We start from the raw sequence: 23610 nt of genomic DNA on the forward strand, positions 1-23610 counted from the left end.
GGCCCCCCCCCCCCCCCTTCTTCCATGCTGCTCGCCCAAAGCCTGCCCACCTACAAGGGCCCCACGGTGAAGTCTCATCCCTGTCTTCTGTCCCCATCCTGCTGGACCTGTGTTCACATCCTGTGCCATATATAATATTTTGGGCAACTGAATCAGTGTGTCTTATATTGATCTCTAACTTTTTCATATATGCTAGAAGTTCCAGTCTGCCAGTTAGAATGTAAACTGTTTGAGGGCAGGACTCATGGGCCATGATTTTTCTTGTATTTCTGAAATTTAATGGGAAGAAAAATTAGGCCAGTAGTTTGGGCTACTCCCAGCTCTGCACTTAATAGCTGTGTGGCCCAGAGATCCCTTAATTTCTCATGACTTTGTTTCCCTATCTCTAAAATGGGGGTAATACTTCCTAATCCAGCATCCTTGAAATGACTAAATGAAATAACATGAAAAGGATTGTGACTTATATTGTGCCATGTGATGGTGAGCTATGATTACCTCCAGTAACCCCCAGCCCAATGCTCTAGAAACAAGTGACGGCTACTTCTAGGTTGCAGGTTTTGTACTAACCTCTCTTAACTGAATTTTGTATAATTCATTTCAGCCAAAATAATCAAGGCATTCCTTTTCGTGAGTTAGTTTTCTTTAAACACACAAAAAAGGAAACACTTGTTGTAGTATCTCCTCTGCCCAGTGGGTGATAAGCGTCCCCCAGGTCTCCCAGGCGCCCAGCTTGGGTCCTTCCTGGTCTCTCCCTGACTAAAACCTCCTCCCTCCCTGCAACCCCTCCAGGCCAGGCTGGTGGGGACCTGGGCATGGGCAGTGTTGGCAGATGCCAGGCCATGCCTGTGGGGGCTGGGAGGACGTTACCACTTTGTAGGCAGGCCGGGCACTGGGGTCGGGGGCCGGGCTGGCCGGGAGCTGCAGGCTCCTCCGCTTATCCTTCATAGAGCCACTCTGGTGCCGCCGCATGCGGTCAATCTGCTCCTCCACGCTCATCTTGACTTTGCCCTCGCCAGGGAACACAGCACTCTTGGGGCGCTCCTGCTGTAGTGGGAGAACGGGGCTCTGACTGGTGCCTCACCCCCCCACCCAGATTTTTCATCTGCCCTAATCCCCTAAAATTTCCCTTCTCTGGGAAGCCTGCCTGTAACAGGTTGAAGAGTGGACCCCAAAAGATATATCCAAGTCCTAACCACAGTACCTGTGAATGTGACCTTATTTGGAAATAGGGTCTTTGCAGATGTAGTCAAGTTAAGGAGCTCAAGATGAGACCATCTTCAATTAGGGTGAGCCCTAAATCAAATAACGGGTGTCCTTATAGGAAACAGAAAAAAAGAAGACATGTAGAGTAGAAGGTGATGTGAAGGTGGAGACAGCAGTTGGTGGGGGCGGGGGGGCTGCGTCTACAAGCCAAAGATTGCCAGCAACAGCCAGAGCCAGGAGAGAGGCATGGAATGGAGGCTCCCTCAAGCCTCCAGAAGGAACCAACCCTGCGGACACCTTGATTCTGGACTGCTGGCCTCTGCAACGGTGAGGGAATAAGCTTCTATTGTCTTAAGTCACCAAGTTTGTGGTGTTTTGTTAACTTCCTAGCAACCCCAGGAAACTGACACGGTGCTTCTGGTCAGCACATTTGACTCTGACCACTGACTTCTGCGTTTTGTATTTCATCACTGGCACATTACAATAATTTTGTTAAATATTCTTATATCTTTATTATGTATAGCTTCCTTGTCCCGTGGCGTCTCCCTGAAGGAGAACTCCTCTGCTTGCCTTCTTTCTTCTTGTTCTACCTTCCTCCTCTAGCCCTGGGTTTCTTGAACAGTGACAGATAGGCGGACACACGGAGGCCGCTGGGCTCCCAGCCCAGCTCAGGCCTGCCCGAGCTCTTGGGGCCTGTGGGCGTGCGCTCACCCGGGCGGAGAGTCCATTGGTGAGCCCGCTGGCACTCCTCTTCACCACCCTTGATGGGGTCACTTCTTCGTCAGTGGGTGACTTTGTCCGAGGCGGCACAATGCCAACTGCAGGGAGAGACAGTAGCCAGTGGGTCCCATAAAAAGGGACATAGGGCAGCCTGCTTCTCAGAGAGGCTCAGTCCCGCCCTCCATGGAGGTGAGAGGCCCAGGTAGGGAAGCACCTCCTTGGATGTGAGCGAGCCCCTCTCTGGGCTCTTCTCTGACCCTTAGCCTCACCTCCAGGGGAGGATGGAACAGAAAGTACCTTTGTTGAGAGCTGCCTGCTTCTCTGCTTCCACCTCTTGCCTGGTGGGCACAAGGCTGACGTCTCTAGTGGTGTCCAGGGGTGATGTCTGGTGGGGGTCTTTCTTGCTTTGCTCATAGCTTGCCTTGGGCTAGGGAGAAGGGATGAGAAGATGGATGGATGGTGCTAGAGTGACCACCGAGAGTTTGGTCCCTGGTGGTGTTTCTTTGTTTTGCAGTGGTGGGAGTGCAAACCTTTGAAAAAACATGGGGCAGGGAAACTGTGTGTGCTAGCTGGGAAGTGGGCAAGGATGCACTGGAGCCTCCCACCCATGCCACCTTAAGACTGGCCAATGTGTGGTCCTTTTGGGGAATGAGGGCTCAGGGCCTCCAGGAGGGCCTCTGTTGAGGCCCATCAGAGAGATCCCTCAGCCCAACCAGTCCTCCTGGCAAACACGAAAAGCACAGACTTGCTGTGAGCCAGAGGAGGAATGGTTGGAGGAGGGGGCTACAAGGCCAAGGATGTCTGTGGATTCTGTTGGGATCCCACCCAAGACTTGAGCAAAAGAATAAGATGAGCTTTGTGGGAAGGAAAAGGGCATTTGGGTTGTGGTCTCACAGAATCATGTGGCTAGAAAGGGACCTCAGACATCATCTGAGCCATCCCCTCCCACGGGGATGAAGAATTAATTCTCAGTGAGGGGAGTACAGAGAGACTAGACCAGAGGTCACAAACTCCAGCTCTGGCCCAACTACAGAGCACGGGTAAGTCCTATCACCTTTCTTTGTCCGTAAAACCGAGGCAATGATACCTGCTCTGCCCACCTCACTAGGCAGACCCTCAAGGGTTGTGCATCTTACCAGTAAGTAGCTGAGCCTATTTTAGGAGTCTTTCTACTCACCATGCAACCTCTTCCAAGCCTAACTGCATATTTCTCCTAGATCTTGGCTAGGGATCCAGGTGAGAGGAGGAGCCAGAACAGGGGAGAAAAGGGTCTGTATCCTTACACTTCAGGGGCTGATGAGAGTCAGAGGACATAGACGAGGCAGAGACACAGGCAAGGGGAGAGGGAGAGCATGGGAGGATTGGGGTCTGAGGTGCACAATGGCAGGAAGGGACTGGAATGGCACCAGTGGGGGGTGGGGGGGGTGTCACTGGATTTCCATCGTCTGGTCATGCTGGTAGGGATGGGGGCATAACCCACCACCTACAGCCATGGGCTGCCACAGGGTAGGGCAGCAACTCATGTTTTCATCGTCCACAGGAAGCAAAAAGGGGAAAGAGGACCAGTATGAGGGCCTCAGCCATCCCTTGGCTTATCCCAGAGTCTGACAGAGGGCCAGTAGAAGCTGAGCTGTGGGAAAATTAATACCGGAATGGGAACAATGACTTGGTCTCCTGCTGGGCCCCGCTCCCTCCGTCCCTGCCCTCCAGGACCCAAGGGTGTTGGGTACCTGACCCCTGGCTGTCTCGCCACTGCGGTGCCAGGAAGGGGAGTTGGGGTATGGCCAGAGGCGGCTCTCACTAGGGAGTGGAGGCACGGTGGGAGGAGACTCCAGGGGGACGTAGGCTTTGGGGAGGGGAGGCCGCGGGGGGCCAGGCTCCTGAGGCAGAGAGAAGCCAGAGCATTAGGAGGAGCAAGAGCAGCCACTGTGAGAGCAGAAGAAAAGAGCATTAGCAGAGGCGGACGACAACATTGCTGGAGCCTGGGGCGGGGCCCTGGACCACCAAACTCCCACCCGTCGCCTGGATGGAGTTCCACCTCCAGAGCTAACCCTGCCTGGCCTACAAGGCCCTCCTCTACTGAGCCCCCGCCTGTGCACTGGTCCCCCATTTTCTCTGAAGCTCTCTCCTCATTGTCTCCATTGTCTCCATGTCGCATTGGGCACAGCCCTCCCCTGTACCTTTGCTTCCGCCAGCTCTCCAGCCTGTAATGCCTTTCCCTTGTTCCACTACCTGTCCCAATGCTTCATGGCCCAGTTTAAGTTCCACCCTCTCTTTGGAACATCAGAACATTTACAATCTGAACCACGTGGCTCAGTATTGAGACATATGCCACCACGTTCCAGAGGAGGGTTGTTCACTGTGAATGGGTCTTGGTCCCCATTGGACGCTGGGTGGGTGAAGGCCCTCAGGCATCTTTCTGAGAGGGTCTCATACCATCCCTTGCCCAGAGTAGAGCCTCAGAAAACACTTGCTGATCGACTGACTAGGCAAATGCCCCCCACACCAACCCTCAGCCCTCTCACCCGCAGAACAATCCTAGATTTAAATTCCTATTAAGTGTTTGGTGTCTCTGCTAACCATCCTGGTGCTCAGGAAGACTTCCCTGAAAGGCAACTAAAGATGACAGTTGGAGATGAGAACAAGTAAAGGAGAAGTCTGGAGGGAGGGTCACCATACTGGGCGTGAGAATGACTACCTTAGACAGAGATGAAGCACACTACGACTGGAGGCCTCTGGGGAAGAGATGGGCACAGAATTTGTATAAGTTCAGGCAAATGAGGACCTAGTCCTCCCTCCCCCACCCACCTTCCTCTCCGTGATCTCAGCTTACCTCAGTGGACCCGGGCTTAGTGGGGGACCCCTGAGAGCCAGACACCAATGAAAAAGGGCTCAGGGGGCTGGTGAGGCTGGTGGAGCTGAGAGGGCTGGCGGGGCTGTTGGAGCTGTAGGTGCCTGAGGGGCCAAGTCCTCCTTTGGGGAAACAGAAGAGGAGAGAGATGAGGGAATGGGTAGGGGTGTGGACTGGAGTGTGGCTGGGCTCTGTAGGTGGAGAAGGCAGGGGAGGATTTAGGGTCTCAGGGCCACCTGGGCCTGCTGAAGGGACTTATAACGGGCCGGCTCACAGGTTGGCCGTTGAGAGGCGAGCTGGGCAGGAAAAGATAATGGATGGAAGTGACACCACTACCTCAAAGGTGTCACAGAAAGCCAGCCCAAGGTCCCTGGGCTGAAGGAAGACACTAAGGTAATGGTCTCAGATCACCAGTGGGCCCATGGGCTTAGGGGCTGGGAAGGTGCAGGTGCTCTTTGACCTGTTCTGGGGAGGAATCTAGACGCAACAGCATCTCTGATTGGTATATCTGGTCTATTCTGGGCAGGGGGAAATTTCTGGGGCCCTGAGAAGGCCCTGACTGGCTCTGAGCACAGTGTGAGGGCCTGGAGAGGTATGAGTTGGCAGGTGTAGGATGGAGACCAGAGACACTGGAGGTTTTTCTGGTGAGGTCAGGAGCCAGGAGGCTGGTGGAGAGAGCGCCTACCTCTGTGCTTGGCTGTGTCTGTGCCCCGGGACGGGTTATTCTTCCTCAGCCCCTCCATCACATCCTGGATCCTCCAGATCTCCTTCTGGATTTGTCGGTTGAGCACCTCATTCTGAAACAGCCAGAGAGCAGGTCAAAGGAGGTGGCTACCAAGGAGTGTCCCGGCGGGAGCTTTCACGTGCCCATGTACACACACACATCCCTCTAGCACACTCATCTTTCTCATGGGCAGCCTTTGCCTCTTCGGCTTCCGGAATTGCAGGAGGAGAGGGCTCTGCCATCACAGCAAAGAGCACTTTTAGGTGAACATGTGGCCTCAGAACGAAGGGAGTGAGAACCTGTCCCTCTGATTCCACCCCCCACCCAGGGGAGCTCAGGGTGGTCTTGGAGTGAACGCCCCTCTAGGTGGACACCTGATGGTGGCCTGTTCTCCAGGGGCAAGAGCTTCTGGTTTACTGTCTTGTTTCACATACTGTGCGACTGTTTGATATGCATGAATTCTACTCAGTTATAGTGTCCACTCTGAAAAATAATAGCTACCTTTCATTTAACATTCCCCGCCCCGCTGCCCGCCCATACCAGGCACTGTGCTGAGTGCTTTGCACACATGAACTCACTGCGGCTGCACAACACCTCTACGAGGCAAGGACAGCAGTTGTCTCCACTTCAGAGGCGAAGAGGCTCACGCCCAAGACCATCTGTTAGTAAGCAGTGTGGCCACCATCTGAATCTGCTCTCAAGAGCTGGGGCTCTTGACCGTGACGCTATCCTACCTCCCAAAATGTTTGCGTTGAAAGTGAGGCTTGCCCACAGAACATGGTGGCATTTGGGGCCTCTGGTCCAGAGGCTAACCTAACCTAGCAAGCTGCAAGGTTGGGTGGAAAGTTTTGTTACCAGGAGGGAAACAGGAGGAAAATGGGGGAAACCAGGGTGTTAACTGCATCAGAGAGACAGGGCTTGCAAAGCGAGCTAGAGAAGGGGCAGAGCCTGGGAAGAGAAAAGACAGAGGAAGGAAAAGAAGGAGAATGCTCCAGGAATGTCCATCCTCCTGCCTCCAAGCAGAGCGTTTTTGACCCATCCCAGAAAGAAAGGCCTCTTCCCACCTAAAAGTTCCCCGGGGGATGGCTCCCACACTGCGTACTCTTCTGATGTCATGACAGAGATTTGTATTTATCATGATCTTGTTTACAGTCACATATCTGTTAAAGTCTCCCATGCTTCAACTTTTCTTCTTCCCCCATGATTGGATGGAACTAAAGAACGATCCCACATTATCTTCACCCTGAAACTCAGAGGACCTGAACCCTGTCTTTCATCTCAGGACCAACTCCTGGTCATAAGTCTCTGAAATTTCTAAAGCAAGAAAGGAAGCCACCGTGGTCTCTTTCGGCCAAAATGACAAAGGAGGGCCTGAAGCACCCACAGCAGCCCCACCTGCCTGTGGGCCTCTTCACCTGAAAGTCCAAGCTGAGCTGCTCCCAGAGCTCGTCGTGCAGGGCAGAGACCTCTGCCTCCAGGCCCTCGTACTCCATGGTGCTGCTCGCCAGGGCCTGCAAGGGGAGGGCTTACTGAGAAACTGCAATCGCCAAACCGCCCCTCCTCATCCTGCCTCAGGGCCTGGGGCCCGGGTACCAGAGGGACGGGAGAGGACACAGGGCTGAGACATTCTGATGACAGCCAAACACTGGCCTTTTAGGAGGTGCAAGAGCCCAGCCTACTGCATGCCCAGAGAGAAAACGGAATCCTCTCTGGATGGTAGGCAGGCCAAAAGGGGCTAATCTCACACTCACACCCCTCCTGTTCTCCTCAGATTGGGTGATAGAGAGTAGAGGGCAAAAGAGGAAAGAGCTGGGGGTGCCTGTTCTCTGGAGGTTAGAGACCTTCCTCCCTCTGGGCCACAATTTCCTGGGGCTTTTGCTGAGGCTCTCTGTGTCAGAGGGTCTGCCCTGTGCCTGCTGGGAAGTAACCAGGGTGGTGTGTTGCCGGTATCCTGGTTCTCCAGGGGAGAGGAAAAGGGCAGCAAAGCTGTTAGAGCAGCCAAGGAAATAAGTGGCCCTCAACGTCACTTTGTCCTGAATGAATCCTGGTGCAGATACGGCTTGTGGGAAGAAAGCCAGTCTCGCTGGTGGAGACTCAATGGGATGAGCAGGCTGGCACATTTGCTGCCTCTTTGTACGGCAGTGTTAAGGTCTTTGTTTATGCCCCTCGCAGACAGCACCCTGCTCTCGCCGTCAGAGGAGAACAGGAATTAGAGGAGCACAGCTGGGAGGGTGGCTCCCCGCTGCAGGTGCTGACCGGGGTGGGGGCACACACCCAGCTCCCAGGTTACCGTGGTTGCCTGAGACAGCTCCACCCGGATGTGGATGAGCTGGCTCTGCAGCGACTCCTTCCTGTGTAGCAGCTTCTCTGGGTAGGCAGGCTGGTTTCCAAACATCTCCAGTTCCTGATGGGTCCCCATCAAGGCACTTTCCAGGCTCTCCTGTAGAAAGGCAGGGGAATGGCTATGAGCGGCCTTGATATCTCCTCTCCTGGGCTTTCAGCAGCAGAGGCCTGAGCCCTAGGGGTTCAACCAGGCAGCTTAGTGGAGGTTTCCCTCACACTGGCTAAGGTCCCCAGAAGAGCTTCAGCAGGTCTGATTAAGGGCAGGACAGAAGTTTAAGGAGGGGCAGAGCTTCATCAGCTTAGTCAGGATGGAGACAGCAATCCACACCTTCTCTGGGCCAGCCCCCCGTCTGCCCCACTCAGGGCCACCCCATGGCTCTCACCTTCTCAGCTCGGAGCTGCTGCACCAGCCGTTCCTGCTCCCTCACCACCTTGCTCTGCTCACACAAGTTGCCCAGCAGCTTCTGGGGGCCCCAAGGGGGGAAGGGAGGGAGAAAGAAAGGAGTGAAGAACACGGTTTGATGGGGACCTGGGAATTGGGTTGGCAGGGCCTGGCCTCTGGATACCACCTCCTCTTCCCTGCCAAGGAACCCTGGGCCTTCACCTTGACCTTGGAGGCTCCTGGGAACAGGAAGATGGTCTTCACCTTGGGAGACTCTCCAAAGACCCATTGGGAGGGGAGATAAATTTATTCTCTGAGGAAACGAGTCAGCTTGAGAGGGGCGAGGGCTGAGAGCCAAATGTTAAGCTTCTGCACTCCCATCCTCTTGGGGTTCCAATTCACCAGGGGTTCAGGAGATAACACGGCCTCGCCTCCTAGGCCTCCAGGTGTGTATGAATTAGAGGCGTAGGCCGGTTTCTGAACAACAGTCTTAGCAAAACCGTTGAACAATGTAAACTGGTTCCCTAGTCCCACAGGACCCTGATCTCCCCTCCTCCTTCCAGAGTCTCAGGATGGCTGATGGTGGCTCCCTCTGAGGTCTGGTCCTTGCCTGTACAGAGCGTCTCCCCTGCCTGCTGGGCAGATCTGCTACCTAGGCAAGGCAGGTTAGGCCAAACTTGTCTTCTGGGAAGACCTGTGCTTTCCTGCGCCCACACCTTTATCAATGCCACTCCTCAAATACCCCCTTGGCTACTTTCTAGTGGGCCAAATCTTGTCCTCTGGGCCCTTTATTTCAAGGCCCAGCTCACGTGCCACCTCTTTTGTCCCTGGGCCTCCACCAGCCCACGTGGTCCCCCTGCCCCGCACTCCTGCAGACCCTGTTACAGTCCGCTCAGCATATGAATCCTGTGCTGCCGCCTGCTGCTCCCTGGGCCTCCCACTGCCCAGAGGCTCCCTGAGGGTGGAGCCAGGCCTCATTCTTCTTTCCAGGCACCTGGGGACTACATGCTCTACCTCCTAACAAAGTCTGTGCTCCTGAAATAAGCACAAGCCAGCGCTGTAGATAAGAGGGCCTCGAACTCAGTGGAGAAACACACACAGCCACGGTGGGAGGTAGGGGTGAGTGGTAAGAACGAGAGGAGGCCCAGGCAGAATGTTGTCTTTGCGGTGAGAGAGGACAGGAATGAAATGTATGAAGGGCCACAGGAGATGAGAGATGGACGGAGGAGAAGCCCCCACGGAGGACAGTGAGGATGAGAAGGGCAGCGGGAGGGGCTGGAGTGGACAGAGGCAGCGGGAGAGCTGTTCTTACATCTGTGTCTTGCTCGTTTAGCTTGTAGGTGTGGAGGCTGTCCCGGAACACTTCTGGGTATGGAGGGACCTGCAGGAACAGGAGGCCGGTTACCACAGCAGAGGGCAGCCCAGGCAGGGCACGCAGGGACGGGAGCGCTGACAGTCTCGCTCCGTTCCTGCCACCGACCACAGTCCCATCGCCTCAGGTAGCATCTGTTCTGGGGACCTGGCCGGAAAGCGTGGGACAGCCCGGCCTAAGCTCCGCCCCAACTGTCCTGGGCTGATTCTGGAGGTAGAGATGCTGCTCACTCGTGCTCTGTATCTCCTCTCCGCTAAGGTCTAAAATCTACTGCCAAGAGGGGCTCCAGGGCTGTGTAGCTCCCCAATGGCTTTCTGGTAACAACCATGAGAACAGCAGTTAAGTCCTGGCTGTTTTTGATAAGGATAAGACCTGGGAGAACAGAATGAGCATTGGAAGAATTTGAGAACGACCACCCTACGAGATTGAACGCCAGCCCCAGGGCTTGTGTCTCTGAGTCCAGCAAAGGCGCCTGCCCTTGGTGACACATGCAGCAACCATAGCACATTCGACACAACTCTGTCACTGGATGGTTCCATATCACACCCCTCATGTCCTTCACCCCAACAACTGTTAAGAAGATACCAAACATGAAAGAGAAGTCCTGAACGTTAAAAAGCAGCTTTGCGATCCCTGGCATAGCAATGAGATGTCAGTGCTGGCTATTTTGGTGGCCTGGGAAATGGGCCTGGGTTCACCCATGAACGTGAAGAATGGTGGAGACACAGTGAAAATAAAGGAGGGAGGCCAGGCTGAGCCTGGGAGATGAGGCCTGGCAGGTGAGCAGGCGGAGTGGACTCATCCCTGATGGGTGGACGCGACCATGCACAAGCAGCCGAAAAATGGTGTTGACAGGGACCATGCTGCCAGGCAGAGGTCTTACTTGCATGAAGAGTTGGGCCCTGGGGGAGGAGTTCTCCACCATGCGGTTCACCATACTGATGAGAGTCTCACTCTCACTCATCTGTAGCAGAGGGAGGAACAGACGATTCAAACTCAGACCCACAGAGAGATGTCTCCCCACGCCCGCCTGTGCTTGCTTTCCAGGAAACAGGAAAGGACAGCTCCTCCTGAGGCCTCCAGCATCCTCTGCCTGGCCTTGCCCATCACTCACCCCTCGTGAACTCCATCTCAGGACCCGCACTGAAGTTGCCCTTGAGGAAAGCCCACAGAAGGGAGCTGGGAGGCCACTGTGCCCTCGCTTGTGGCTCTGAAGAGGCCCCAGCCCAGTGACACTTCCCCAGGGTGCCTGAGTGTGGTGGGTCTCATCCCATTGGACCGGCTCTCATTTCTCACACTGGTTTGGTCAAAGACCACACAGGCAGTTGGGAAGTCCGATCTCCCAAAATCTGAACTAAATGAAACGATGTTAAAGAAAACGTGACCGGCTCTTTGGATGGGCCGTCACATTGGGAAGGCACAGGTCTCTCTTCCCAAACCCTGCCCACCTCTGCCCTAGAGTAGAAAGGATTGCTAAACACGGTTTCCAGAGCTGGGCTGGTAGCATCCATGCCAATCTGGGATGGCGCCAGGGAGCAAACAAGGAGGCCAAAGCAAGTAAGCCACGTTAAAGGGACACCAGAGATTGGAACACTGCTCTCCCAACGTGTTATCCTTATGCTTCAAGGATCATCAGGAACATGGAGGGGGAAAGACTATTTGCCAGATGAAAACGAAAGAGAGAGGAAGGGTGAGGGAGAGGGTCAGGGAGGGAGGGAGGCGAGCCACCAACTCAGCCAGGAGCGCCACCATTTCCCCCACTGCTTCCAGTGTGACAGCGTCAAATGTAAACATATCAGGCAGTGTCCTTGGCTACGTACTGTCCCTTTAACTCAGTGGATCTCCCGGAGAAGGCAGCAGAAGACAGAGGGGAGTTGTGCAGGAAAAGCTTCTTGGGGAGGGGCAGTGAGTAAGGGAAGGGCCGGAGCCACCTGAGGGCAGATCTTCTCAGGTCACAGTTCAGGGAACCCCCACGTTTCTTGCCCTTGTCTTCCCGATCTTTGTCGGACCCACACATATTTCCCTCTCGCCCTGTTTAGGCGGCAGCCCTGAAGCAGCCTTGCTTCTGCGCCCCTCCACCCCCGTTCACAGGCTCTGGAGCATTTTAAAAGGCTTTCCTAGGATCTGATTTTCCTACTTCTTTAGCCCAGCTGGGAATTTTTTCTATGATATAAAGTGTTATTTAAAAGGCTTTTAAAAGAGCAATTGCAATATGAGGTTGAGTCTTTGCAAAATGGTTAAAAGTCAGCAGTGCATCAACCACATGTTCTGGAAGGATCTGAACTCAAGTCAGTGCTTATCTTCTTAGAGGCTGTGCGCGTGCATGTGCGCGTGTGCGTGTGCATGAGACTGTGCTTGCTGTGCATGGGGTGCGCCAGTGTGGTGTACGTGTGATTGTATGTGGTATGTGTATGTTCATGTTTGCTGCCTGTGTGTCATACCTGTGTGTCCTGTGTGTGGTGTTTACGTGTATGTGTGTAGGACAAGGCAGATCTACCAACACATCAGGCTTTGAGAGGGCAAGGGAGGCCCAGGCTCTTCTTGGTCACCCACAGGTCTCATTCCTTCCCCAACCAGTAGATCTGAAACAATAGAGGAAGCAGGGGTCTTCTCACCCTGGCCTCTGCCCCCACACATGCTATGGCTTTCAGGATCGTTCAGCCCACGTGGGCCTCGCCTCTAGGAGGATTCCTGTGTGCCACCTTCTGTCTCTCCAAAATGTTAGAGAAATTTCGTGAGAAAGCACCTAACCCCGTACCTTATACACAGCACTGGGGTCAAGGGTGGTCAATTAATATTTTTGAGTTTTGGAAGAAAAAGAACAATAAAATAATCATAGTAGGAATCAATAGGCCTCATCAATGCCTGCCAAAGTGCTCTCATATACATTCTCACCCGACTCTCCCAATAACTCTGTGAGGTAGAAAGGGCAGGTCCTACAATGTCCGTCTCATGATTGAGAAAACAAAGACCCAGAGAGACCAAGGTTTAAAAAAAAAAAATCCCCGTAAATGGCACAGCTGGAACTAGAGTGCAGTGTCTGACTATGTCCTGCACTCTTCTTATCATACAAGACTGCCTTTTAAGAGTATTATCGTTTATGTAGGGAGAGGTCCTCTGAAAGGTTATTTCTGAAGCCCGCAGCCCCTCTGTGAGGGCAGAAGCCCCCAGGAAGGGGCCCTGCCATCTGCACTGAATGCTTGGAAAGCCAGCAGTGTGGATGGGCTGCGGGCAGGAGGGCCTGCCGGGAGTCATCCGCACGTGGACTAGAATGCTTATGGTGTCAACACCACATGCTCCTTCTGGGACTAAAATGCAATGTTCTTGAGGGCCAGGAGCCATCACTGCCGATTAAAATGTGTATATCATGCTTCCCAGTACCCAAGGGCTCCCGTGAGGACGACCTCACTGAGACACCGAGACCCTGTGAGATGACGGTCACATGGCTTGTGACTAGAACCACCAGCATTTGCAGCCACGTCCCCTGATATCAAGTTTATGGTTCTCTCTACAATGTTAAGAGCACAAAATCATCCTGATGAGGTTCAACCCCAGCTTCTTCACATGTTAGATGCTTCCTCAGCTGTAAACTGAGTCAAAAGCTCAGAGTCATATCCAAGCTCTGTTGTTCACTGGTTGTGTGTCCTTGGCGTGTTATTTGATCTCTCTGGGCTTTAGTTTCATCATATCCCCTACGAAATGGGGATAATAACAATACCTACCTTGCAGAGTTGTTATAAAGGTTAGGATCTGTAAAATGCTTAGAATAGTTGCAGGGCATGGAGGAAGCATCCAATTACGGTAACTGCTGCCACTATTATTATTATTATTACTAACATTATTATTTCTACCACCCCAGGCTGCCTCCACCTGGATCTGGTACACATCCAGGTCCCCCATGGTTTGTAGCACAGATCTGAATATGAGCAGGTGCTCATATAAATTGCCCAGCATATTGACCCCTGGCCTGTCTAAACCCAGTATCACAGCCTCCTTAGTCTCAAAAGGCAAGGTGGCCAAAGGTGAGAGCCCAGGCAGCCGATTGCTTTCATCACATGGGGACACTCATTGCCTCTTCAGGATGCTTATCTGTTAACACTGGATTGATGACACTCCCTCTGCCTACAGCACTGAATTCTCAGGAAAACATGAGCCGTGCATACAAAAGAACTTAGTAGCAGAGGAACTAACATATATACCGAATTACCATGATTTTAAAAATCATTGGAGGGCAGGTCTGTGGTCCTTCGCTTACAAAATGTGGAGTTTAACCACAACCTGTGGAATAGGATAGGCTAATTTCCCAGATTCAGGCTGAACTAAATCCTTAGCCTCTTAGGCCCCAGCACAGAGCTCCTCCCTGTCTCTGCAACTCTATCCAGCAAAAATGCAAATTCCCGCCTGCCCCCTGGGGGCAGTTCCATCTGGGTCGAACAAATAGGCGGTGACATTAATTATTCATGTGGTAATTTACAATTCTCCTTTCCCCAGGAAACTCCCAGCTGCCCTAAAGGGCTTTGCAGAGAAGGGGTGTGAAGGTGCAAACCAAAATATAAGCCACTTTGTTGTGTCCTGGTTTTGCCAACAAAGGTTGTCAAATGGATGGGGGATGAGAAGGCGGGGAGGAGCAGGGAGACGTGAAGGGAGGGCAGGGGGATGGTAAGGGGCACCAGCTCTGCCTACCTGCTGATCCAAATACTCTAGGTTTCTTTGCAATTGAAGGTCTAAAAGTTCATCCTACCCGGAGCCCGAGGCCCAACGGCAACACAAACAAACAGGAACAGGACAAAAGAAAACAATAAAAAGGAAGCAAAGCAGTTAAGAGTTAGCTGGGCAGCGACAAAGAGAGGCCTCTCTGGCCTTGAGGAGTCTAGGGAAGGGAGGGGGGAAGGGTGCGGGCAGCCACAGAGGTTGTCTGCTGGACAAGCCCAGCGAGAGGAGGGACACACTCCGAGGCTCCTGGGTCGGCCTGGCCCTGCCCTGGGAGAGGGAAGCACCACTGAAGCCATCTAGTCAGCACTTCCTGGAGCTTTTTCTGAGTTTTCTGGAAAATCCACTGTTTCCGGATGGGTGCATTTGCTGTGTGTCTTGGCTATAGAGTTTGGACACCGGCAGAGAAGACTCAGAGAGAGGGGTCAGTGGCAGGCCGTCGGGGACAAGGATTCTGCCTGTTGGTTCCAGTGGTTTTCCCCAGCTCCCCAGGTGGAGCATCTGCATCGAGTTCTCCGGGTGGAGACAAAAGTCCTCAGGAGAACAAATTCCCGGAAGAGACACAAGTAGAAAGGGGAGAGAAAGTAGCAGGAGACACAGTATGGAAAATCTTTTCTTCCTCAATCCGACTTCTAGTCTCTTTCCCCCAAAGTGACATTCCAGGCAAGGACAAGCTTGAGGCAAGTACGCTTAGGGGTAAGAAGACTAGAAGATCATGCCTGTTTGGGGAGCTCTAGCTTAACTTTTCTTCCCAGCCCACGGCCTAAGCCCCCTGTCCAGGCCCCTCTGCATGCTGGAGGGGAGTTGCTCTGAGACTCAGAGAACTGGGGACATTTCACGCTTCCAGATCTTGTCCCTGCTCCTCTGCCCTGTGTCACAGAGGAGGAGGGGTAACTGACACCACTCTCTATATTGGGGTTAGAGTCCAGGCCGGAGGGAGGAGGTATCCAGAGGCTGCTAAAGACCAGACGGGCCAGGCATTGGGCACAGAGCATCCCTGCGGCTGCCCTAGTTTGGCCCCGCCCTGGGAGGAGAGGTCCTGAGGGGAAGTGGAGTGGGAGGAGAGGACGTACCATCTTATCGTGGACCGTGGGGGATGGTGGGTAGTTGTAGGGGAACAGTCCTGCAGGGACTGGCCGCCTGTCTCCCAGGTAATCATACTGGAAGAGAAAGGGGATTGGAGAGGTGAGGGGGTCCGGCTGGGATATGGACTTCCCCACCAACTGAAGTTCAAGGTTAGGGATGTTTGTAACCTGTCCCAGAGCAGATTTCAAACTAAAATGGACAGCCTTTAACCATTGCAATATCCTTGCAATGATCTGTCCAGGTCCTCAAGATTTGAAAAGATAGAACCCTCTCTGTCCTCTTATATAGAATTAGGGCTCCTGGTACAGTCTGGGGATGGACACAGAGGGCAGTGTTTCTACTCAGGGGCAAGGCAAATCCCCCAAGGCAGCTCTCCTATGGACAGAACCGCAGGGCCAGTGGCTTCCCCTGGGCAGCATCCCTGGTCCTGCTGACACAGCCCAGTGATCCCATGTCCCCAGATGCCCTTGCATCTCCACCTCTTCTCAGCAGATCGTCTTAGGCTTCCGGGGGATCTCAGGGGCTGAGGAAGGAGGGGAAGGCTGGTGGCTCACCTTGGGGGAGCTGATGGATCGCCTCATCACATAGGCAGCAGGGTCAGCATAGATGTCCTCACTGCGAGGTGGCAGCCGCTCGAAACGGGCACTGGGTGAGCGGATGGGGGAGAAAATGCGGGCGCGGCTGTAGGACCCCTGGCTTGGCGAGCGGGGCACAGAGTGGGAACGGGGCTGCAAGGACAGGCGGCGCAGGGAGCCGGAGGCGGCATCCAGTTCATCATAATAGACAGGCTGCCGGGAGGGGCTGGGGATCCAGGTGGTGCCATCCTGCCGCCCATAGCCGGCAGGCTCCTTCCACTCACGCAGCTGGAAGGCGGGGCCGCCTCCATTCCGGAAGGAGTGCCGCTTGTCCTCCAGGGCCCAGGGTGGGCTGATCCGATCGTAGGCCGGCATGGAGCAGATGCTATCCGGCCGTACCCCTGGCGGGTAGTACTGGTAATCATCAGGGTACTGGGAGGAGTAGGGGCTGTAATACTCAGGGACCCTACGGGACACAGGGTAGAACCTAGAGGGACTGAGACAGAGAGGACTTTGTAAGGAAGCCAGACAAAATGGGCACGCCCCCAGCCACCTGCCCGTGCCCCAGCCCCTCCTCCTTGTCCTCCAGCCGAGAGTGGGGTCTGACTAGGTGAATGGTGCCCTAGGCTGACCTTGCGAGCATTCAGGGGCGCCCACTGCCCAGGCACGGAGGCTTGTCTCCAGAAGTGCAAGGAAAGACCTGTCCTCAAAGCTCTCCCCCTCAACCAGTTCCCTGAGGCCAGAAATTTCACCATTCAGAGCTTCCATCTTTGTCTCTTTGTCTCCCTGGGGAGAAACTTTAAGCCTTATTAGCCATCTCTATCTCAGCATGAACCAATTTATCAGATTCTTTCCAGAGAGGCTAAGAGCAGAGAGAACACTAGAGTGTACCAGGCACCTGGAGGGGGACAACGGAGGAGGGACAAAGGGATGGCTTCGCCGATTTTATGATCCTGTCAAGGGCCCAACCAGTCCGTTCCTGGGACTCAACCCTAGTGGGCGCTCTCCCCAGGGCAGGGCAGACCACCACAGTGAGCTGCCCTCCCAGACCACCAGGGAAGGAGCGGCAGCCCCACTTGCCCTGATGAACACAATCAGGCCCAATAAATGTCTTCAAATATTTGAAAGCCAGTCACTAGATAAAGAAGCAAATTGGTCTATTGGGAAGAGCCTAGGGCCAATGAGTGGCAACGTTTTTCTGTTTTAAAAACTGCTTATAAATAATGGCTTGCAAACAGTTAGAGCTTCAAAAACGGAGTGAGTTGCCTTGGCAGTTAGTGAGTCTCGCATTGGTAGAAACACTGGATGCTGTCAAGGGTGGAAAGCACGGACGGATGTCTGGCTGGAACAGCTTTAAAGGCCCCTCTCTGTGACTGCCTGCATGTTTCAGGCCGCCCAACGTCCTGTGAGAGGCACTGGGTGCTCTGTCCCTTCCTCTGAAGTAAGTAGGCAGAGACAGCAAGAATCAGGGGCAGGGGGCAAACTCTACAGATGGAGCCATGGGGTTAGTAAGCATCTGGGCAAGCAGGGAATCCTGGGGTTTTCTTGGTTTCCCAATTCAGCCTGGCTTCCAGAAGGTTTCCAACAGAGGGTGCCTCCATGTCACTCCCCCAGCCCCAGCCCCCAGCCGGAACACCATCCCCTCTCCACCCCACCCCACCAGGCCTCACCTCCGAAGATCTTCAGGAGGGGGCACCCCTCGGCGCAGGTTCACCCACTGCTGAAGCTGGTTCATGGAGCTCTTGCGCTGGGCGATTTTGTCGGGGTTGGCACGTGGGGGGAAGCTCCGCCGGTGCCCCCCACTTTCTGAGTCCTGAGGTGGGAAAGCTGTGCTCCCCGGCCGGCTTGGGGAGCTATACTGCCAGCCATTGGGCTGGGTGGGCCGCTCCCCACCTCCTGGGACCCTTGGGCCCTCTGGGTAAGGGCTGCCCGGGTCTGAGGCTGGTTCTGGTCCAGCGTGGACACCATTGGCTTTCACCAGAGGCTCGCTCTTGACTTCAGGCCTCTCAGGCCTCCTCTCCACCTTCTCGCAGCCTCGGCCATCACCCTCTCCTCGTGTCTTGGCCTCTGGTTCAGGCTTGGGAAGGCTGTTTTGGGGGGGTTGTTGGTGGTGTTTGCTGGGTGGGATGTTCTCAGAGTCTGGCTTCTCGTGGCTGTGGGATGCCAAGGGAGATGTTGTAAGGGACTCCAGCCCAGCATGGAGTTCAGGTGGGGGGAAACTGGGAAGGAGAAAAGGAGTGGAGAAAGATGGACAGACAGGAAGGCAGTGATGGAAACAGGGTTCAATGAATTCCAATTCTGTTTCCTAAATCCTACCATTTTATATACTTGCTCCAGCCTGGGCAGTTATAAAGCATAATCCAAGCTGGCCTGTTGCGTATGTGCTCGTCTTGCCCTGCTGGTCCTCCTCACGTGTCACCCTCCGCTCCCTTCTGCTGACACTCCTTGAGTCCAGCCTCCTAGCTATGGCTGAGACTAACCTCACCCAGACTAGGTGTCTCCTGTAGTCTGTCCCTGATCCAGCCCCCCTCACTTGGTGTGCACTACACACTGCATATAATCGGAACCATCCTTGATGTCTCAGCTACAGAGGTTTGTGACAGGTCAGCCCTCTCTCCTTTAGAAAGTTACTTAACTTCCACGAGTCTTGGGCTCCTCGTTGGCAGGGTGGATAGGACTGTGTGAGATCAAACATGGCAGGCGCACCAGGGGCTGAAGCTGCTGCCTCAAACTTCACAGGCATAGAAAGAGGCTAGTTCCCCTCTCCCAAACAAGCATCTTCTAGGACTTTCTACGAGAGTATAAGCTCCATGAGGTAGGAGCTCGTCAGACTTTTCCTACCTTGTTTTCCGAGCACCCTATGCACATTTCTATTTACAGTAAATATTTATGAAAAGAATGAGTGAAGTTCTGGAATTCCACCCCTTGATCAAAGCAAAGATGGAATCTCATGACAATGTTTTCGCTACACCTTCCCCAATTCAACATAGTCAAGCATCCTTGTTGAGACACTGCTTGGTAAACATTTTCAAGACAGGTACACGGACTTGGAGTCTCTACTGTAAAACTTCCTTCTGCTGGAACATCTAACTTAACATCTGCTAACACCTAACTTAAGACTCAATGCCCAGTTCAAGTAGAGACAGGTGCTGAGACTGCGGGTGATGACGGGGTGAAGTGACAGGAGCAGTCACATGCTGAGTGCTTGCTGCCTGTCAAGCAGTTTACCCATACTGCTGAGTCCTCACAGCAACCCTATGAGGTAGGATTATAATTATTGTCTCTGAGGGTCAGAGGTTAAGTAACTTACACTTAGGTCACACAGTGGGCAAGTGTTCAAGTTGGGATTCAAACCGGAGTCCCACAAAGGCTGTATGCATAACAAAACGAGCAAATGACCCTGGTCTTTGGCTCCTGGCCAGGCCCGGATGGAACCCGGCTTCTCTCTTGGCCTCCACCAGCTCAGAGAGAACAGAAGGAGCTGGCCAGGGGAAAAGAGACTACAGGCTCCGAATTCACTTAGCCAGGCACGCTGCTGGGAGGCAAGGAGTTGGTTCACATGTTCTCAGAGGTTCAAGTCCACGTGCTGGGCTCAGCAAGGGCACAGAGATGGGCACCTCTTCACTCCTCCTCTCTCTCTCTAATAGCAGTCCTCATGCCTATGCCCGGTCCCCGGCACTCACTTGTGACATGCGGCCTGGGGCGCCGACTTCTGGGCTGGGGGGATCTGTACTCGGGCAGCCTCCCCCATGGCCTGGATCCAGGCCTCCTGCTCCTCGGGGCTCTCGGCACTGAAGAAGTAGGTGCGGACCCCGGCGTGCTCAGCCTGTGGGGAGAGGCAGTGCGTGGAACTGTCCCCAGCCTCGTCCACCCAGCACACAGTCACCTGTGGGGAGAAGACACCCACGCCCACAGGACAGGTGGTCAGGCAGGTCGTCCCCCTGACCTGCAGCTCTCCGCCCCATATGGAGCTCAGGGCAATGTGAGGAGGCCCACAGCTGTCCCAAGTGCCCCAGCTGGCATCCAAGTATCTGCCTGGACTAGCTCTCTGGACACCACTAGGCAGCCCAACGGCCAGGTAAGCTGACCTGCCCCACCTGAGGGACAATTACCTCGCCTGCTCTCCCATCAAATTCCATGTTTGATTTGAAGGGCAGTTACCCCATGCCTGGGAGAGGTGCCCCCCTACCCCGACCACATGCCAGTCTCGGCCCCAGCTCAGCCTCTGAGAAGCTGGCACTCTCTTCCGCGCAGCGGGACAGCACGGCCACGCGGGGGGCATGCACAGACACTCAGAGCACGCTACCTAGTTGGCGGCTGCAAGCAGGCGCAGCAGGCGGTAACCCAGAAGCGAGCTCCTGTCCAGAGGAGGGGTCCTCACGCGGCCAGAAGAAGGAGAAGCAGAGAACAGGTCAACCGAACACCAGAAGGAGAGACAGGAGACGTGACAGGAATGTTGAGGAGCAGAGGGAAGTGGGGAGCTATTCACACTAGCCCCTTCTACTCAGTGTCACCACTGGGACCACAGCACACAGCAAGGCTCAGGTCAGCCCACCAGGAGTGGGGGTGGACAGCTTGCACCTGGCAAACCCGGGTTGCTTGAGGAGAGAAGGCAGGGCAGCCCAGTGCTAATCCTAGCTCTGTTCCCGACCAGCCCTGCAACTGTAAACAACTCGAGATTTTGCTCTGGCCTTAACTGATGCATCTGTTTGATGGGGGAGGGTCCAAGAGGAAAAGACGCTCCAGTGCTAGATTCTTTCTGGGGTCTCAGAACACTTCCTAGGTGAGACAAATCTCCCAGAAAAAGCACCTAGCCTTGTTCATCCCATTCAACATGAGAGATCCAAAAGTGTTTAAGAGTCTCAGATGTGAACTTCACTTTGGCCTATGACCCCTTGGGTGCTAAATCCTGGGTCTCTGGGGGTTGGAAGGAGAGAAAACAGGGCTCCTCTGACCAAGCTCCAGGGTTCTCCTAAGCAACAGTGTCAAATCCACACCCTTCGAGTGCTTTCCCAGCCGGACCTTCACTTCTCCTCAGCACCTTCCCCAGCACATGATGTCTTTCCACAGGAGCCATTACCCAGTGAGGGAGCATCCTACTTCTCTGAGGACAGAGATGGGCCTCCTTCCTCTGGATCCGGCCAGTCCCCACCCTCCAGCAGGGCTGCCAAGCAGGTAGGCAGAGACAGGGAGGTGCTGACGAAAAGCCAGTGAAGTTGTGAAGAGGCATCTGGGGGTTGAAACTGCACAGGGATATGGAGAGCAGGGGCCCAAGTAAGCCCTCTGGGGTGGAGAACACAGGGTTATTGTAGAGGGGAGAGACACACAGGTGGGACGAGTGGGTGTGTCCTGGGCTGGTAGGAGTGGCAGCAAATAATTAATTTGCTAAGCATCCAGTGAGCATCCTGTGTGTGCAGAGCTCTGCTCTGGGCACCAGTCACAGGGAAAGCAAAGACATGCTCTTAGCACTTGAAGAGCTCACGGTCAAGCTGGAGGACAAAACATACCCATGGGGAAACAAGGAGAGAGCAAAGGCACGGGAACAACAGCTTGTGACAGGAGAAGGCAGAGGGCCTGGGAAAAGACAGGGTGATTGATGGGGAGCCAGGAGGGGGCACCAGCCTGGAAGCATGAAAGGGGACCAGAGAATTGAGGGAGGTGCCCCCATGGATGAGCCCACAGAGCCCCCACGGGGCTGTGCAGGGACAGAGGAAGGCCATTCAGCAGCAGGCTGGGTGGGAACAGTGCTGGCTCATTACTGGCCATCTGAGGGTTTCGCTTGGTGACCGCAGCAGGACAAGCCTCCCATCTGTCTCATCTCCCCTCCCTTCCCTGGGGAAAGGCCACTGAATAGCCACAATCTGAACCTTTTGTGGGCCACTGAGCACAGCCCTCAGAGTTGGCTTTTAAAGAGCCAGTGCACTCCTCAGGGGAAAGGGAAGGAGGAGAGGGGCTGATGGGCACAGAGATCTGGGGTTTATGGAGGGGTGTGTCAGTCACCGGGACGTTGTTCTAACGGGGCTGCCCGCAGAGCTCCCGAGCTGGAGTGTGTGTGTGTGTGTGTGTGTGTGTGTGCGCGCGCGCGCACGCAGGTCTGGAGGGGAAGGATAAGACAGGCTGTCTGACTGTGTGGGAGTGTGTGCGTGCCTGTGTACAGCAGGCCTGTTTGTTATTGGTTAAACAGCCTGTTCCTATTTCCCCAGCTAAAATCCGGCTCCCTGGAGCCAGCGTTTTATTGATTATTCATTCTGCAGACAGGACCCTTGGAGGCTGGAAACTAATTATATGCCTAAGAAGTCCCTCTTTGTTCCCCAGAGCAGCATCTATGTGTCTGCCCACCTCTCTGTGGCCAGGTGACCAGAGCTGAAGGACAGAAAGGGCAGAGTCTCTGGGGCCCCAGGAACTCGGATGCTGCCCTCGAGTAACCTCTGGGTTTTCAGGGTCTTGGACAGCAATTCTCAACTGGGGGAGAGAGGGCTTTGTACTAAGAAAATGCATGGTTGATATCATAATTTTATATTTGGAAAATGAAAAAGAACCTATGATCTTTGCATCACAAAATACAAAAAGGGCATGGAATTTTCATTGTTTTTAATGGGCCATGAATTTTTAAATGTGGAAAATCACTGGCCTAGGATGAGACAGCTGCAGTCCCGTCTTTGATGGGTGGATCCCCCAGGGGTTCCGAGCAGTGGCACTGAGCAAGCAGGTGAGGTTCATCTCCCTGGGCCCTTATTTCCTCAAACTGTGTCTCTGTGAGGTTTGTAGCTTTCAATTATAATGAAACTCAATTCCTAACTTTCTGCAAAGATTTCTTTTTTTTTTTTTTTTAAATTAGAGCATGTCGTTTATAGAAACTGAAAAACACAGGCCTACAAAACCCATTTTACAAGGTGGCAAAAATACTAGGGTGCTGGCCCATGACAAGGGCTGGAGAGGGGACAGGGTGCAGGCAGCAGGGCTGAAGGGCAAAGGGATAAAAAGGAAAGTGAGGACAAATGACAAATCGAGGGCCCTTACATGGGCCGGTGGGAACGTGCCGTACACTGAATAGTAGTGAACAACTTACATCTGAGACCCTTTGAGTAAGTTTGACTGGGGCTCTAGTTCCCTGGGCCCAAAGTGGGGAGGAAGACTTTCCAGAATGGATCTTAGAAACCCACCCGGCCACGGTTCCTGCCTCTGCCGTGAGGGATTTCCTAGGTGCCAGGCCACCGGGCAGAGGGTCCATGGCCTCAGCACATAACTAATTGTCCCCCAGGAAAGACTGTGGTACCACTGAAGCTCATCTCTACAGGCCCACCCTGGGGAGAGAAGAGGAAGGGGTCCCGGCACAGCCTCACAACAGCCTGCACTGAGCCCAGGGACCACTGCCTGCTCCCCCCAGTACTACCACTTGGGGTTCCTAAGGAGGTGGCTCTTGATCCTGTTTCATTCTTATACGCTCTAGAAGAGCCGGCCTCCCTCCCCTACCTGACCTGGGAGAGGAAGGCCAACTGACCTTAAAGGTATGTTTTCGACTGATGTTGTCTGAGGGCTGCGCCGCAGCCACCCGGAAGCTCAGGAGGGGGATGCTGCCCAGGACGGTCTCCTCCTTCTCATCTGTCAAGGGAATAGAGGCACAAGTGAGATGTGTGTGTGCGG

The 23610-nt window shown here is 54.1% G+C and overlaps 1 protein-coding gene across 1 annotated transcript in view; it reads right to left on the reverse strand.

Annotated features, from left to right (window-relative positions):
- The window catches only part of PLEKHA6 (pleckstrin homology domain containing A6), a 119098-nt gene that overhangs the window by 8368 nt on the left and 87120 nt on the right, over window positions 1–23610 (reverse strand). Inside the window, exons 6-18 of the mRNA XM_007470658.1 lie at window positions 23468–23568; window positions 19650–19792; window positions 17637–18119; window positions 15946–16462; window positions 9536–9604; window positions 8225–8305; window positions 7789–7938; window positions 6914–7009; window positions 5460–5571; window positions 4757–4896; window positions 2221–2350; window positions 1915–2021; window positions 868–1041 (exon numbers count right to left, since the gene is read on the reverse strand). Coding sequence (XP_007470720.1) covers window positions 868–1041; window positions 1915–2021; window positions 2221–2350; window positions 4757–4896; window positions 5460–5571; window positions 6914–7009; window positions 7789–7938; window positions 8225–8305; window positions 9536–9604; window positions 15946–16462; window positions 17637–18119; window positions 19650–19792; window positions 23468–23568 — 2303 coding nt within the window. The remainder of the gene's footprint in view (window positions 1–867; window positions 1042–1914; window positions 2022–2220; window positions 2351–4756; window positions 4897–5459; window positions 5572–6913; window positions 7010–7788; window positions 7939–8224; window positions 8306–9535; window positions 9605–15945; window positions 16463–17636; window positions 18120–19649; window positions 19793–23467; window positions 23569–23610) is intronic.

The sequence above is a fragment of the Lipotes vexillifer genome, unplaced genomic scaffold (genome assembly GCF_000442215.2).
Source record: "Lipotes vexillifer unplaced genomic scaffold, Lipotes_vexillifer_v1.1 scaffold1122, whole genome shotgun sequence".
Classification (NCBI taxonomy): domain Eukaryota; kingdom Metazoa; phylum Chordata; class Mammalia; order Artiodactyla; family Lipotidae; genus Lipotes; species Lipotes vexillifer.